This window comes from Artibeus jamaicensis, unplaced genomic scaffold (genome assembly GCF_021234435.1).
Source record: "Artibeus jamaicensis isolate MK-2021 breed Jamaican fruit bat unplaced genomic scaffold, CSHL_Jam_final scaffold_1964, whole genome shotgun sequence".
NCBI classification, from domain to species: Eukaryota; Metazoa; Chordata; class Mammalia; order Chiroptera; family Phyllostomidae; genus Artibeus; species Artibeus jamaicensis.
Window position 1 is genome coordinate 5,197,528 of NW_026522030.1, and position 17,561 is coordinate 5,215,088.

The 17,561-nt window shown below is 49.6% G+C and overlaps 1 protein-coding gene across 2 annotated transcripts in view; it reads right to left on the reverse strand.

Moving 5' to 3' along the window:
* The window catches only part of PAPPA (pappalysin 1), a 221,280-nt gene that overhangs the window by 50,124 nt on the left and 153,595 nt on the right, over window positions 1-17,561 (reverse strand). For both annotated transcript variants that reach the window (XR_008389935.1, XM_037154716.2), the window contains exons 13-15: window positions 15,192-15,405; window positions 6,399-6,567; window positions 4,106-4,289 (exon numbers count right to left, since the gene is read on the reverse strand). Coding sequence is in view for 1 of the 2 variants with exons in the window: in XM_037154716.2 (XP_037010611.2) it covers window positions 4,106-4,289; window positions 6,399-6,567; window positions 15,192-15,405 (567 nt within the window). In the remaining variant the exon portion in view is untranslated. The remainder of the gene's footprint in view (window positions 1-4,105; window positions 4,290-6,398; window positions 6,568-15,191; window positions 15,406-17,561) is intronic.

The following is a 17,561-nucleotide window of genomic DNA, read 5'->3' on the forward strand; positions in this document are numbered from 1 at the left end:
AGCTACCACTTTATATGTTGGGACAAAGCAGTGGACAAAACTCAAAAAAAAAAAAGAAAAGAAACCTCAAACCCTCTTGGAAACCTCTTGGAGCTTATATTTTCATTGGATGGGGAGGAAAAGAACAAATTATAGCGAGAAGTAAATTATCTAGCATGCCAAAAGGCGGTAAGGACTACGAAGAGGAAGAAAGCAGGAGAAAGCAGGGAGTACTGTGCAATTTCAGGTCAGCTCCCCCGCTTCTGCTGCCCCTCCCCGCCTTCCCATCATTGTCAGTGTGATTCATCTGGTGAGCACAAGACAATTCAGTGTCTGTAAACCCCCAGAGGGTCATACATTGATAAACTGTGATGCTGCAAAAACAAACTGCAGCTATTTCTACAGCACGTCAAAGGAGTAAAGGGTATGGAAGGATGATTCATTCGGCTTCCACAGAAGCAAAGGCTTCCAGAACACCAGTGACTATACGCTGCTTTTTTGCATTGCCTCTGTGATTGGGACAGAGGTGTGGGTTGCCCAGTCATAGCAAAAGGTGTGGGGGAAGAGGATGTATAAGAGACCTGGGGAGAACACCGCCCCCCCCCCCAAATTATCCAAGAAGGATAAAACATCTGTGGAAAAAGTGCTGGGACTCTAACATGTACCCTCTATCTGCCCTGCAAATCCTAAATGGGGAAGTGAAAGTTGCGGTTCCTTTATGGCAAGATAACACAGAAATTGCAAAATGTTCATCCGGAGATAGAAAAACAAAACCACACACACACACAAAAAGCAAACCAGGAATATAAACCCTGGGAGAGGGCAAACAGGCGTTAACCCTGCGCCACAGCCCAAAGAACCACACTAAAGCAGGAAAGCAGCGACTGGCGATTCAGGACCATGGACATGCTCCCACCCCACATCAAAAGAAACCAGGAGATGCAGACACTGAACTGCACAGAATCAGCATTTCCATGCCCGGCTGCAGCCGCTACTGTGCATGTGGCTTTGAAGACACATGATGTCCATTCCCTGCCCACATCCCCTTGGCCCTGACCTCCATACCCTGAAGGATGTTTACAGCAGCTGCAACCCTATCTATAATGCAAGACGCCCTTTGTCCTGATCATGGATACACATTCTGCCTGCACAGAAAACAAGTTCAACAGTCCGAGGAGTTGGTGACCCTGTAAGTAACACTCAGCCAGTGACGGAACTGGTGGATGCACATGCCAGTTTCCAGAGCTGCAGTAACTGAGGAATATTCTACCCTAGTTCCTCAGAGCTCTGGTTGCCCACGGTGGTGACTGGCTTTAGAAGAGACCCTTGCAGGGAGGTCACTTCCATGCCTCCCTTTCTCATCCCCCTACCTGAGTCTTCTAGGGGAACATGAGGCAGAACCCTGGGTAAAGGCATTTCTGAGTTGGGGGTTTCTTGTGGAGGGGAACAGTGCTGATGTCAGAGTCTCGCTTCCAAAAAGTTATGTGACCCTGACCTTTGTGTGTCCATCTTTTATAGTCAAGAAAGGAAAACTTGCTCAGCCTGTCTACAAATGCGCTGAAGAAAATTCCACTCTCCAATGAGTATTACAATGATTATAAATACACTTCCAAAAGAGATATGCCTGTCTTTATTATTTTACTTATAAGGTTATATGAAAGGTGAAATCTTTTTGGGATTGCCTTTAAGATTAAAATTAACCCAGAGCAGAATACAAGGAGAAACGTGCCAGGCAACCCAAGGTCTGGTTTGCCTTGTACCCACACTTAGTGTTGGCACTGCCTACATCCTAATGGCAGGGAATGCAATCTCATCATCTTTTATTTCCAGAATACGGACTAGTGCCAAGCACACAGTAGGCCCACAACATGCGTTTGTTAAGTGTATGAAGTACTGTGAGTATATCTGTGACCTTGAACAAGCCGCCTAACCTCTCTGGCCCTAAATCAAAGCTGTCCTTGAGTTCTTATCTAGCTCTAAGAGTTTAGAATGTGAAAGGCTATATACTGGCCACTGTATTGTTCTGAGAAAACAAAATTGCAGCTAACAAGGACAAATAAACACTGAGGAGGCTGCATTAGCCGAAGGCTAGTGCTGGTGAACTTGGGAAGAGATTGTTTTATTTTTCTTGGGAAGAAACAGAAGTCACAGTAGAAGAAGAGGAAGAAGGACAAAGAGCACAGTAGTGGTTTGGACCTTATGACATCCTAGACTCTGCTATCTCCAAAATACTAGGGTGATAAGATAAAACATTCTTTTTCGGGTTGTCGGGCAATTCCCCTTAGGAGGTGGTCCTGTTTGTGGGAAGATGCCTAATGAAACTCGTAGGATTAAGCTGAAGCCTCCAGGCCCTGGCTGTCTGCTTCTGAAAAAAAATGAATGGGTCTCTGCCAGAGAGAGGAGAAAGAATTTGGAGTTCCTAAAGGGAGGGGGGTTGTGGCACAATTCTGAAGGGAGAAGTTAAGGGGTGAATAAAAGAGCTGAGGGCAGGCAAGATGGTTAATTGCTGGGCACTGCTGGATGTGGCTAGTCTCCCAGACCAGCCAGCTCAGTCTCTATCTTCAGAACGTGCTCCATGGTGTTGCGTATCTTTTGGAAACTAGTGAACAGACTAATCTGAGGTTAGAGAGGCAAAGCTGAGATAGAAACAGCAACAAGAGCCATAATAGAAAGCAAGTCTTTTGAAAATATCTTTGTCGGATGTGGGCATGCTTATTTTAGATACCCTACTCCAGAGTCAATTTCAAGTGCACCCAACACAGTTGAGTTGAGGTGATGTAGGTAACATTGCAGTTTAGGCCATTCCATTAAACATTTATGATTTTGATGTGTGTGTTTTTTTTTAACTTGAGAGTATCTTTTCCCTTGTGCATTTTTGTAGGTTCTGTCTTTGTTTATAGTATTTATTTGATAAAAGACACTGGCATAAGTGATTCTAAGGCTATAAATTCTCAGGATATTTCTCATCCGTCTTGAAGAAGGCTTGGAATGTAAGTGAAATTTAAGAGAAAAATCACCTGGAATATAAGAGGCAAGTGGGCTTGTGGTGCTACCTGTGTGATACCAGGTTCCCAGGGCCTGCACTTGACTGCATGTTGTGAGACAAAGAGGCCAGGAGAGCAGCCCTGGCACCAGGCTTCACAAGGGTGCCTCTCAGAGGTGTGTATTTACTGAGCACAGTCTCTCCCCCTGGGGTTTTATATATGCCGTCTCTTTGAATCCACAACCTGGCCCTTTAGTGGGTGCTCCTAAGTCTACTTTACAAGTGAGGGTATTGAGGCGCAGAGATGCAGAATTGCTCACTCAGGTGGAAGCCAAGAGCGTTTCTCCTCATCCTACTGCTAACTTGCTCTGTGATTTTGCACAGATTCCATCCTTCTTCTCACAGGACCTCAGTTTTACCTTCTTTCCAATAATCGTTATTCTTGATCAGCTCTAGAGCCCTCCAAATCCTGACATTGTAGGATACCCGGGCTAGCCTCTTACTCATTTCCAAAACACGGCCTCTTCTTCACTGTGCCAGATGGTACCTCATACATCTTCTAATACTCCTAGTACCTCGCCCAAAATATGCCAGTAAACACTCCCTACCCGAGGCCACTCTTCTCTCCCCACCCAGCCTTTCTTAAAGAGTAGCAGCTGGCTTTGGAGAAAGATAAGACCAGGGCTCCAGTATGCATCCCACCATTCATTAGGGTTGCCTTGGACAATTTCCTCCTGTGTGACAATGGAAATCATAATACTTACTTCTTAGGCTTACTAAGGGTCCTAATAATATCCAGAGGACTAGTACATCGATCCAAATGTTACTCTTTTAATCTTTTCCTCCCCCTCTCCTTCCTTACTTTCTTCTCTCCCTTGCTTCTTGCAAAATTCGCAAGATTTGAGGGGATTCCATCACCATACTTACCTGCACACTTAAGTTTTCCTTAGCTGCCTAGCAGGGAAGTGTAATTGGTACAGTTGGGATTGCTACTCCCTAAGTACAATTGGTGGAAAGAAATCAGGAGCGCATAAAAAACCCATCCAACCCTTGGCATCTGAGGCCCAGAAGGAGAGTCTGCAAGCCACCTCTGGGCTTCCCACACAGGACACAGGGCAAACCTAGTCGAAGGGCCCTCCGTACCTTTCAGCTGCGCTGGGTAACGACACTGGAAGGAGCACGTGCTGCCAAAGGTGGTGCCCTCAGGGCAGGAGAAGGCGGCAGCATAGACGTGATATTGGTCCGGGATGCCACAGTCCACAGGTTCACATGCCACCTGTTTGTTCCACTTGCCCTCGGTGCAGGTCACTGTGATGCTGGGTCCCGTCTAGAAGGCAGTGGCAGGTACAGTGAGTGATGGCAGACTGCACCCCAAATATGGGGAAACACCCTACTCCCCCAGGCTACAGTCTCGTCAGGGCACCAGGAGACCAATGCTTAGCGTTTAACTTTAGCTCATGTCTAATCCCAACAACTGTATGAATTAGGCATATCTGTTCCCATTTTACAGGTGCAAAACCGAGGCTCAGAGATATTAAGTGAATATCCTCAAGTTACGCAGCTGGAAAGAAGATAAGCGGAAAATGGCTGTGCTCCTAATTGCTACCTAGTTCTTCAGGTCATCATTTCCATTGTATTGATGAGACTCTTGAGACTCAAGACGTCTGGGGCATGATGGCTGCTTTGACAAAGTAGCCTTTGGAACACGCACAAGTTAGGACACTGTCTGTCACTCTTGTCTTCCTCTGGCTCTGGAGGGGGTTCCAGGAAACCTGTTGTGGTATCTGGCAGACAGATGTTTTTCCTCTGGGCAAGTTCCTTTCCTTATTTCAGTTTTCTCTTTGCCACTGAATGCAAGGATTGTTCTAGGAGCCACTCCCTCATCTAAAATTTGATGGTTCGATAGTTGAGACAGGTAGATGTGGAGAAGAGGCAGGCTGGGAAAAGTCACAGGTGGACTGTGATCTGAGCCAAACTAGAAGGCGGAAGGGTGAGGCCAGGCTACAGAGCCAAGGGAGGGACCATCATCTGCAGCCCTGGGGGCTTCCACTCAAGGAGGAAGCTGCCAAATCCCAGGGGATTAGGGATGCCAAATGTTAATCTGGGATTTTAAAACCAAAGGACACTTTTCCCTCCTAAGCACACATCAAAGAGAGCAGGGGTCCCTCACTGCCAAAACAACCTAGTTGTTCCCACAGGAGTTCACACTGTGTCTGACACACGGAAGTAGGTGTCTAAGATAAGCAATCTGGAGCTCCCAGGTCTATACAAATAGGTGTTGTCAGCAACAAGGACCATGTCCTGTGTTATATGGCATGAAGGGGCAGTGTGCCAGCAGGCCCTGGAAGAGGCTGCAGGCAGTGACAGAGATGTGCATCCTCAAATCCAGGCTTCCCTGCCACTGTGCCCAAGTCCCCACACCCATCTGAGCCCTTCAGCAACGTCTGGCTGAACCCACATTCCACTGTAGCTCAAATCCACTCCCTGCCACTCCCCTCATGCAAGACACATGGCTCTTCCTTGACCTCTTCTGATGGCTTCCTGAGGGCTCTTCTTGCAGCCAGTCTTACTGTCAGACTCTAAGCCACACCCAAGTGGGCAGCCAGAAGGACCTTTGTCAACCACGTTCAGACTATGTCACTTCCTTCAACAGCTCCCTCTTGACCCAAAGATAACCCCCAAACTTCCTGACCAAGCTACCAGGCCCTTGTACCAGTGCACCCTGCTTGCCCCTCCAGCCTCATGGCCTAGGAAGGCTCAGGAAAAAGCAGAATCCCCCTGCGGCATGCCCCTTCTCCTCAGTGGGCTTCCACACACCATTCCTGCCAGGGCCCAGGACACACACTTCTTCCCTCTCCCCGACACATACCCCTTCGCCTGTCTATCTAATCCTCAGTGTCCACGTCACTTCTTCCAGGTCGCTTTCCTTAAACCCTCCTGTGTTTCCAACAACATCTGGTCACAACTCGTTGTGATTCATTGTCTGCTCCCAGTCACGTCACTAAGCGCCTTGAAAGGAGGAACTAGATGTATCTTAATGACATTTCCCCGTCTAGCATCTAGTTTAGCCTCTGTTTCCCAGTGAACAGATGTTTTTGATGAATGAATAAATGAATGAATGAACATTTCATAGACAGAGGGCTCACCTCTTCCTAAAGCAGCCCATTCACTTGTAGTGGAGTTTTCACTGTAAAGGTTTCACTCAAAATGCTCAGCCCCTGGTCCTCCAGAGACCCTCTGATACGTGTAGCATGGAACTCTACTGTGTAAGGAATGATTACCGTACACGTCCCAAATTCAATCACGACATAGCTATGGAGTCTCTACTATGTGGTAGCACTATTTTAAATGCTGGAGATCCAGCAGAGAATGTGCTTAGCACCCAGTCAGCCTTTCTGGGCTTAAGAGGGGCTGTGAGCCCAGAACCTGCACACACCTGGCTCTTGATAAGCTCGTCGTCACGCCGTATCTGGAGCACATAGCCTGTCCGGCAGCTCACGGTGCACTGGGCGCCATGGTAGTGGTCATTGCTGGAGCAGTTGAGAGAGGCGTTCTCCACGGCCAGCTCCGGACAGTCAGTGGCTTCACATGCAAAGTGCACGCAGCTGAGGAGAGAAGAAACAAGAGGGTAAGAGGGAGTTTTCCTGCAAGGCCTCTGCACTCTAGCTGGAAGATAGAGGGTAATAGCTTCCCTCTCTAAAACTTCAGGAGGTGGAGACTGAGAGCAGGAAGAGGACACTGAGGGAAGGAAGGGGAGCTGGCTTGGGTGAGGAAGACTCTGGGGGCAGTGATCAAAGTTTATTGTTAAGAGCACAAGTTACGAAAACAGACAAAGCAAGGTTCAAATCCCTGGAAGCTTTATAAGTTATTATGCTTCGAACTTTGAAGAGCCTCAGTTTTTCCATCTGTGAAATGGGGATCATTATGATTACAGTGAGTATTCACTGTGTTTCTTCTCTGTCACACAGAGTTGAATAAAAGCATCTTTATGTTTTATGACAGTACTGACTTCCGAGGATTGCTGTGAAGATTAAATTGGATGGTTCAGGAAAAGGACAGAGCAGAATTCCTGGCACAGAAAAGCACTCACTAAATGGTAGCTAGTGCTATAAATACATCTGTGCTCTATTACCTACAAGCTGTATAACTTTGAGCAAGGTACATCACCTCTGAGAGCTTCAGTATATTCTCAAACTCGCCAACCCGCAGGGCCATGTGGCTCAACTGGGGTGTCGAATGGAGCAGTCTTATAAATGGTGAAGTAATTTATGAATTGTTAGGAAAGCTGCACAGAGATGATGCCTTGCATCCTGCTGCAGCTGCTGTTCCTATCTTCCTGCCAATTCAAATTCTACCCATGCTTCAAAGTACATGTACATTTCTACAGGACACTTTACAGGACACCTGTGTCCCCAGGTGAGCCTCCTTAAGGTCACTCTGGCCTCCTTTCTCTAACGCTACCACGTCTTGCTTCATGCACTGAAGGCACAGGTCCTGGGTGCCCAGCGGAGCTGGAGTGCGTGCTGATCCTCAGGACGCAAATGGAAATGACATGACGTCCCTTTGCCTGGTGACCTTTCCCCTTATATTATAGTTACACCAACACTCAGTAACATTAGTGACTATTCACGGATTACATACATGAGCTCACGCCATCCTCACAACAACCCTATGAGCTAAGTGTTATTCATTTTACAGTTGGAAAATTCGGGGACCAATAAGGTTAAGTTACTTAAGTTCCCACCCAGATGTGTGGCTCCAAAGTCCTCGTGGCCAACCTCTCCCCACACCTGGACTAGCACTTCCCTGAGGGTAGAGGCAAGGCCCATTTCACCGTGGTACCAATTGCAGTGGCAATAAAAATGCCTCACACGTAGCAGACGTTTCCTACCCAGCAAGGCGTGATGATGGTGGCAGTGTCTTACAATAGCTCTTAAGCATTTCACAGAGGTTGACATGTTGGTTCCTAACACCAAAAGCTTCGAGGGGGCATTTTTCTCTCACTATTTACTACCTGTCTGACTCCGGCTACCCCAAGGCCTGGCATGGAGTGAGCACAGGGAGCAGATTTGAATTCAGAGCCTCAGGGCTTTCGTTTTCCTGTTTGTATCTAGGAGACAGGGAGCAATTGGTGGTCATGCCAGTTTAAGAAGAAATTCCCCATTTTTTTTTTCCTTTTTGCCAGTTTCAGGATACAACTCTGAGCGTTTTACCAGAACAGTTACTTGCCACCCCACACCACTGCCTGGTCAGAAGTATGGTGAAAAATAAAGTGGGGTGAGGGAGGGGGAGAAGCTGAAGTCTCCAAAACATACCACAAACAAATTCACCTTTGTGTTCCAGTTCACATTTTAAAAGACCTGGGAAAGGGCAAGCGTTTGAGTCAGGCCTCAGACCTTGTGCCTATGGGGCTGTGCACTCCCCAAAGAAAGAATCCCCTCCCAGGATGCAGGGCTGGTAGGATTCCCCGGCACTTGCCGAGATACCTGAGTCTCCGCCTGCCCTCTGCCCTGACAGCCTCAGAGCTGCACCACGTGGAGGCCTCCAAGAGACTCACTGGTGAGCCAACACAGGGGCTTTGACATCAAACAATGCATCTGTTCACGTTGTGTAAGTGCTGGGGGAAAGAGCCACATGGTTCCAATTTAAATAGATTTACTCAGTGAGCTACCAGCTTCCAAGCTGGTCTTCTGACCTACGAGTTCCAGACTGGCCGTTCTCTCTCTGAACTGCCAGGACGTCCCTGGGCTCACGTCTGAGGGTGACCCAGGGGACTCTGGGAGTCCTGTCGAATGGCAAGCGATCTGGGCTTCTCTGGGCTGTGGGGCCAGTAAGGAAAAAGCACCCCCCCCCAATTCCATGCATATTAATGTGCTTCTTTGCAGGAAAAGGATAAACTGGAAAACTTGATTTTTTAAAATGGAAAAGGCATGGGGCTTAGCAATTGGGCAAATCTGGGCTCCAGCCCCAGTTCTGCCATTCATCAGCTGTCGGACCTTGGAAAGTTAGTTATGTCGCACCCTGAGCCTTTGTTTCCTCATCTCTCACGTGAAGGTAATAAAATGATGTATCTCTTAAGACTGTCAACAGGGAGACATGTCCGCCACTCACCCACCTATTCAACAGACCTCGCCTGGGGGCCTTGCTGCATACAAGACCTTGTTCTAACATTGAAGACACAGCAGTGGAAGGGACAGGTCAGAATCCTTTCACCTGTGTATTTGAGGAAGGGCATGTGCCAAAGAAAAGTAATGCAAAAGCCTGTTTTAGACACTTAGGCCCCTAAAACAAAGTAAAATTACAGAGGGTGACTGTTGGGGGAGGACAGGGCAGGACACTTTTATAAAGGGGTTAAGTGGAGCCTCCATGAGGAGGGAATGGAGGGATCAGTCACACGGGGGCTTGGGACCCAGGGAATCCCAGGCAGAGCAAAGGGCACGTGCTAAGGTCCAGGACAGGATGGAGCTCAGCATGTGTGTAAAACAGAAAGACCAATGCATGAGAAATGCTTTGGAAACCGAAGTTCTGTGACAAAGCGGTCTCTCCACTCTGGCCCTTTCTGCTCTGGAAGGGAAATATTCCCTGAGTCGGCTGACCACAAAGGTTCCATGGCCTCCGAGCGAAGCAGCATCGCCTTAATGATGAGACAGGCCAGCGTTCTTCATTGCAGGACGCCTCAGAACCTTGAATGTCCTAGAGCACATTGTCCAGAAGAGGCCAAGGAGTGCATCGTCTTCAAAACTCTGATAACCTTTTTCCATGGGACATTTCTTAGAACTAGTGTCTTCCGGAACACGCTGTGGTCGGGGCAGTGAGGCACCTCTGCTTTCCAGCACATCTGTCTGCACCTGGTTTGCAGGCTTGAAAACAGGAAGAAAAGGGGGAGAGAGGTAGCAGCGCTGGGCACTGGCCTCTGTGTTTCATCCACATCATCTTGTTTGTATTCTCGCGGTAACTCCTGGAGGTGGGATTGTCATTCCGATCTTCAAGAAGAGGAGACTGGAAATAAGTGAGTTGAAATTGCTTGTCCAAAGATACTGTGTGCATATAGAATTCGTGTGATCTGCCTGTCTGTCCCCAAAGTCCCTGTTCCTCCCTTTGCTTTCCTGTTGGTTGAAAGGGTTATGTGAACACACTGTCTAAAAATGATAACCATTACCCCAACTTCCCCTCCCAAATAACTCCCTGACACAGCCCTGTCATTTCTGAGACACAAAAACAAAAATTAAAACAAGGAAAACAAAACAAAAGCAAAGCCTTTGGCTTAAAAAAAAAAAAAAAAAGGTGGGGGGGGTGAATTTAATACCAGTGATGGACAGTCAATACAAATAATTTTGAAAGGAAAAATAAAGCTGCTTCTCAGAAGGAAGGAATGTGGCTGATCAGAGGGCTGATGGAAGGAACAGAGGAAACTTATTGGTGAAATTCTCACATCTGGGCAAAGGTAGAGAATTCCTTCCCCCCCTTCCCCAGATGCAGAGATGAGCAGATCCTAACAAATTCTCTTGTCTTACGTACCTGTTTACTTATTTACTTACAGACTCACATTCCACAGAGAGGTCAAACCTTAGGTGATCTGAGGGCCAAGCCCCCAACTGCTACCCCCCACCCCCACTTGATGTGGCCCTAACCACGCATAACTGAGGAGGCCTCCGTCCTGCTGAAACCAGGACAGAGAAGGCCAACAGCGAGGGGGCGGGCGAGGGCTTCTCTCCTGGCTCTGTGCCCTTGACTCAAGGCTTAACTCCTGTGCCCTGCCACTTAGCTGCAATTATGCCATGGGGAAGTGGAGATAATGACAGGCAGGTTGTTTATAAATCATTCTGGGTTGATCGGATGGGGACAGGGAAACCAAAACAAAAACAAGCAAAAAAAGCAATCCCCCAGCATGCACGACACTGGAAGGAGTGAAGGGGAAATGCTCTTGGCACCAGTGCCATGGTATGACCTGGCAAGTGAGACCCATAAAGAGTCACCATGACGGGGCTCCTTTTATTGCCCAGAAATGAGATGACCAAGCAAGTGATCCTAGAAGGCTCTTTTGCCCTGGGATTCTGGAAGCCAGAGATGTGCTGGGTCAGAGGAGAGATTCTGCAGACAACGGGAAGGGCAAGCTGAGTTGAAAGTGCCCGTCGGCGGGTGCGTGCCCAGCCAAAGCAGCAGTTTGCTGCAGTCCCAGGCTGCTGGCTGGGACTGAGGGCCTGTGGCCTGGGCTGGCTATGGGACAGTAGTGCCGAAACCTGGGATGAAGAGGAAAGATCTTTGCTCTTCGAAGTCCGGAAAACTGGACTCAAATGCCGGTTCTGCCCCTAACTGGCCATGTGACTTTGGGGAACTCAATTCTCTTATCTGGACCTTAGGTTTTCTATCCCAAAACGGGACAGCAGTACCAGAGAACCTCTTGGAGCCCCCCAGCTTTCAGGGATCACAGTTTTACGTGACGAAACAACAGAAGTTTGTCATTTCAGAACTCTTTGGAATGAGAAAAAATAGTCTCGGTAATCCTGGACTGGAAGAGCAGGATCGCTGATGGGGGCGGGAGCTGGACAGCGTCTTGGAGAAGAGTCAGGTATGATCCAGCACAGCTGAAGATACACATACGCTAGGCACCACGCTTCCATTTGTCAGGATAATCCCCCAGGCCATCGACCCCTGGCAGACGCGCTGAGAGGTGCTGATCCCTTGGTAGGTTGGGAAAGTTGGGTGAGCGTGCAGACAGCAATTGTGAGGCTTACGGTCTCCAGCCATGAGCTGCTTCATTCTGGGCTCCAAACTTTATAAATGGATTCTTATACACATTCACCTAGAAGGCTGCTCTACACAGGGGCTCCTTTCCAGGCACAGACTCTAGGAGCTCCTGGCTCCGGCCTGTGTGCACCCACCACCCTGCTCCAACCACAAAGTCCACCCTGGCTGGAAGGAGTTCATCTGACCACGGGAAGAATTTCTTTTCTCTTCAAGTTGGCCTTCTAAAAGTTAGTTCCCTCTCAAAACTGCCTCTTCTCGGATGGGCTGGCACAGAGACGGCAGGGAGAATTTGAGGCAGAGGAAGAATGGATACAAAAAGTAAAAGGGGCAGAAACAGGGCAGGGGCAGGGGCAGGAACAGGAACAGGGGCAGAAACAGTAGCAGGGGAAGAAAGGGAAGAAGGAAGGGAGGGAGGGAGGGAGGGAGGGAGGGAGGGAGGGAGGGAGGGAGGGAGGGAGGAAGGAAGGAAGGAAGGAAGGAAGGAAGGAAGGAAGGAAGGAAGGAAGGAAGGAAGGAAGATAAGCAACTTACTTGTCTAAGCACATGGCCTACTGAATTTTATTATAAACTGCTCAATCTCTGCTTAGAACCATGAGGACAGAGGTGGTGGTGGTGGGTGTGGTATGCGTATACGTATGGAACAGACACACTAGAACCTCCACTCATGACTGCTGCACTTCTCATTGAAAAAGCCCCGATCCCTTTGCCACCATCACTACGCACATCCACCCCATCTCTCCCCCTTCCCCCCACTCTGTATGGAGCTGGGGTTGGGCCAGAATTCCACAGCCAGACCTCTCGTTTGGAACCTGATCCTGTTTTCTCTGACCTCTGAATTTGCTCCCAGGGCTGCACGGGGGCTGGAGGCCTTTGAATCTACCTCAGAACACGCCACCTGCATTGATCTGCAGTGGTGATACTCGTCCTGTGGCAGCCCACTGGGTACCACACTGCTCAGGGGAAGAGAAAGGGAAGGAGGGGGGGGGAGTGTGAAAGAGGAGACAGGGGAGGGAGACAGAGAGGAGGGAGAGCAAGAAGAGAAAGCAAGAAAGAATAGGGAGGGAGGAGAGGATGGGGTATGGGTGGGAGGGGACAGGAAGGGAGGGAACAGGGCCTTTGACTACTTCGAAAACAGCAGGGAGCAAAGTGGGATGTTTCTACTACAAACTGGAATCTATAAAAAGTGATGCTATTTACCTCCATGGTTTTAGAATGAAGGAAAACACCCCATGGCTTTTTACAGTTGTTGTTTATTTTCTTTTCTCTCCTCCTCGTTTGTTTGTTTTCATACATTTGCACATTTGCACAGTCCTGCTATTTGGGTAAATACCTCTTCAGCTCCCCAGGAGCAGCTGCTGTGTACCCCCACCCCTGGCATTCCGAGGGGTGGTGGGTCCTCCATCCGCCCCCAGCCTCAGCCCTGGGGCCTCAGCCTGTCCCAGCCAGTCCAAGCTAAGGGCCAAGCCCGCAGAGGCCCTCAGGGTTGTGCCTTCAGCACTTGACTGTTTCCCTAACTAAATGCTCACACTCGCAATGAGCAGCTGTGAAAAGCCCTTTTTTCTCCCAGATAGATGTTCCTGGCTCTGGTGTGCAGAGCGTGGCTGTTAGGGGCCTACACAACGGGGTTTCACCTCTGATGGCCTGGATGGACTTGACCCACTCATTCTGTCTGTACTGTCCAGGGCAGATGTGACAATGCAATAAGACAATAAAATAATAAATGTCAGTCCTGTCCTCTTTCCTCTCGCCCCTCCTAGCTCGCGGGAATCACAGGCTCTTAGAATTGGAGAGAAGCACAGAAGACATCCAATCCACTACCAGAGAAGGAGTGACTGCTTCACAGTCGTATGACCCATCAGAGACAGGACAACGCTTTGCCCCGGTTCAGTGTTCTTCCACAAGTCGACTGATGTGTTTCTGAGGTTAAACATTTCTTACTGTTTCCTTCAGGCCCAGGGACTAATAATTAAAAATTCAAAGAAGTCAGTGCCGGCCTCAGTCTACTTGCGGATGGTGCGGGTGCCTGGGTAAGGGTGGAAAGCACTGTGGAAAAGGCTGATGGATTTGTATTTTCCATCCACATTGTTTGTCTGGGTTCTGAGAATTAACTTATTTTTATAGTCTGGAGAGCCAGGGATGAAAGAGCCCTCTTAGGGCGAAATATAACAATGAGCGATATTTAAGGAGCTCTTTGGCCTCCAAATGATTGCAACAGACTTTGCACAACAGAAGCTGGAGACAGTGGGTGCAAAGCAATGTGGGTTTTGCAACCACCTTTTGTGTGCTCAGTGGTAGCAGGGGCGTGGGAAAGGCTCACGTCCCACCCCCACCCTTTCCTCTCCTCACTCCCAGGTAGACAGGGCAGGGCTGCATCGCCTTTCAGAGGGCCCCACTCCTGGGGGTGCCCGCTGAGATCCCAACCCCTCCTCTCTCCCTCTAGGTCTCATTAAACGAACATGAGAGATGCTGTATCACTCTGGACCAGTTCCCCACTTTTGGAACCCTGGGACTATAGAGGGTACAGAAGTTTGGACACTTTTAAGTTCTAGATAATCTCTGAAGCTTCTTCCAGCTCTCACTCAGAGAGCTCCATGCAGAATTCTGGGTGCAAATTACCACCATCATATGATGATAAATGTCCTCTATTAGTGCATTGTCTTTGCATGGTGCCTCACAGTTTCCAAGAGCACCTTCGCCTGCAAGTCACCCTTTAACCCTCACAGCTACCTCATGGCGTAGATAGGATCACCTGTTTATTCCAAACAGAAAACTGTGACTTAGAAAAGTGAAGTGACGTGATTATGGACACACGGGCAGGAAGGGGTAGGTTCAGAGCCAGGAAGAGGATCACTGAAGCTCTTGTTCTGTGCGGGGAACACCTTCCTCTCCTAGCCCTAAACTAGGCTCATTAACAGACAGCCTGTCAAGAGTGCTAAGGAACTGAAGTTGTGCAGCTAGAAGACAGGCTCCCAGACCACAGCAGGGATCTCCGGAGCTGGCCCTGGAGGACACATAGAGATTTCACCTGTCATTGCAAGATGCAGTGAACTTGGATGAGACAAACCACAGGTCCTCTGCCCCGAATTTCAGAGGGTTATGTTCCCTGTCTGTGCCTCTTAGGAAGCAGAATATTCTAGCACTTCAGAGCTGAAATTGAGCTAATCCACGTATCCTTTCTTTGTTCAAATGAGGATGTTGAGGTCCAGAGAGAGAGAAAGTGGTAACTCCAGGGCCCCCCTGAAAGCCACTGTCAGCTCTGAGACTGCAAGCCAGGTGGGGAAGGTTCTCTTTCCACCACCCATCCCTGCTGCCCTTCCTCAACCCTGGAATTCAGGCCCAAAGGCAGGGCCAACCAGCGTCCAGAGGATGGAGAAGGGACACGAACACAGATTTCGACAGCCATACACATGGCAACCCCATTCCTTCATCTTTGCTTGGCCACAAAGAGTGGCCCAGGGTGAGCAGACCCAGGGCGCCTTACCTCTGCTCCACCGAGCTGTAGGTCTCCCCTCTCTGGCAGCTGCTCAGGGTGACGAGGTCAAAGCTTTCGAAGGAGCGGAGGGCCACCCCCGAGATGGCGACCAGGGGTGAACTGAAGCTCACACGTACCGCCTGGCTGTGGTAGAAGGGCTGGCTGAGGTCATGGACCACAGGGATAATCAGGGGATTGTTCCTGCAGCTCAGGACATGGAGGCCTGTCAGGGGAGACAGAGGGCCGGGGGGCCAGGCTCATTACTCAAGGCCAGTCACGCCCTCCCCCACGGGCCCTTCCCGAAGCCCCCAGACCCTTTCATGTCACTGCACAAAAGCACCATTGGGTGGCCAGTGGGGATTTTGAGTTTGATTGAAAGTTTCTTTGTCTGCCTTTTTTTCTTGGTTCCAAATCTTTCCAACCCCTTGCCTCCCTGCCCCCTAAGCCTCCCCTTCACCTAGCGCCCAGGGCCCCTCTCCTCCCCCAAAGGGCCACCCCTCAGCCAAGCCTCACTGGCCCTCTCCTCCCTCCCACATTGCGTTAGGACTTGACGGTCTCAGTTGCCAGCTTTCAGGCTTCCTTCCCAGAAATAATTCACAGCAACAGGCCTTTCTGGGAGGCGGAGAGGGACCACTCTCATTTTTAATCTAGGAACTCGGGGGCAGACCTATTGTTAGGTAAGGGCCTCTGTAGTCGTTCTGTAGACCCGAGACTAGAATCCTGAGCAGGAAGTGGCTTTCCAGAGGGACACCGACCAGCCAAATCCAAATAGAATCCAAGCTCGCCCCGCTCATAATCCCTCAGTTCTTTCGAGAATGGGGAGCAGGCACCCAGCCTTCAGGGTAGAAGGGAGAAGGGCAGGGAGAAACAGTACATCCAAGAGGAGAGGGAAGGGAGTGATGGCTGGGGATGGTGTGATGGGGGGGAATGAAGTGGGGGGAATGAAGTAGGTGAACCGAAGCTGGCTTTGGTGGCGGTGGAACTCGATTCTATTCTCGCTTTAGCCACTTCCTTCTCACGTGACTCCAGCAAACCCTAACACTAAGTTTTTCCATCTACAAAATGGGATACTCCTGACCACATCCAGGCAGGCCTGCTAGGCTGCGATGTGAAGCTCCCGCTCTAGCAGCCCCTGTCTGTGGTCCGCTCTCAGAGCTGCGAAACTTTCGCTGCGGTTGTCAGGATGCTCAGGACAGAAGATGAGCAGCCGGTGGCATGGGACGGGGACACGTGGAAGTCTCAGACATGAAGGAACAGGATCTAAAGACCCTCCCTGGAACCAGACTTTCCCCACTGCGCTCAGGAACCTCTGCGCAGAGCCCCGCTGTGGTATGCTCTGCCAGGACAGCTATGAAAATATTTGCTTCCCACTTAGGGAAATTCACCAGGAATCCAGATAAGTCCAGAGGGGTTTTCTTTCTCTTCCTTATTAGTATGTTCCCCCGTGCCTTTAAAGCTAACTAAATAAGTAAACATAAAAACAAAACACAAAAGCCCTCACTGCTCCCTTGGCTTCTGCTTGACCCTGGAATGACCCCTCTCTGGCTAGCTTCCCAGGGGTCTTTGAAATGAGCTCCCTGTGGAACGGTGTGGGCACAGCTTTGAAGCCAGGTCTTTGGGGCTGGCCTGGAATTCCAATCCCCTGGAATGGCTGTACTGGAAACGTGGGAGCCGTAACAGCACTTCCCCAGTGCCAGGTCTTGTGCCAGGCACGTATCTCAACAGTTTCAAGGCATATCTTATTTAGCATGTTGCTTGACTGTAAAATGGCACCATTGTCTCCAATGAGCATAAGAGGGAAGGCAGAACTCTCAGGGAGGCACTGAGTCATGGAGAACACTGCTCGCATTCTCCAGGTGAGGGAGTGGCGGGACAGGATTTGAACCTTGGCCATCAGCTCTGGAGTTGGGTCTCCTTCCTCTGCCCCACGGCTCACATGGGTATGCAGAGGTGGGGCGGCACGAAGACAGCTCTAGCCCTTGTTCTGGGGCAGATGACTTCTCGCCTGTCTTCCTACTCCTGGATCAGACCTTTTCTTGTTCTTACTCCCATGGAAAATTCTGGAGCTCATGCTAGACACATAGCCAGCACTCTGGGGGAATTCGCTGGCACCTCTGGCTATAGGGTAAGGAGCTAGTGCAGTGCGACCCAGGGTCTCTTCGGGTCTCAGGTGCTGCATGCATGGTGGGAAATAGCCTTTGCTCGGTCTCCCTTCCAGCGTCTTTGGAGAATCAAATGGGATGCTGAGGGTAAAGGGGTCTGGCAGAGCGAGTGAGTGAAGGGAGGACCTTCACATGGACCCCTCATCCCTGTACCTCTCAGATTCAGGCCCCTCTAGCTACACAGGCACAACCTGATTTGAAAGCAACCAGAATGCCA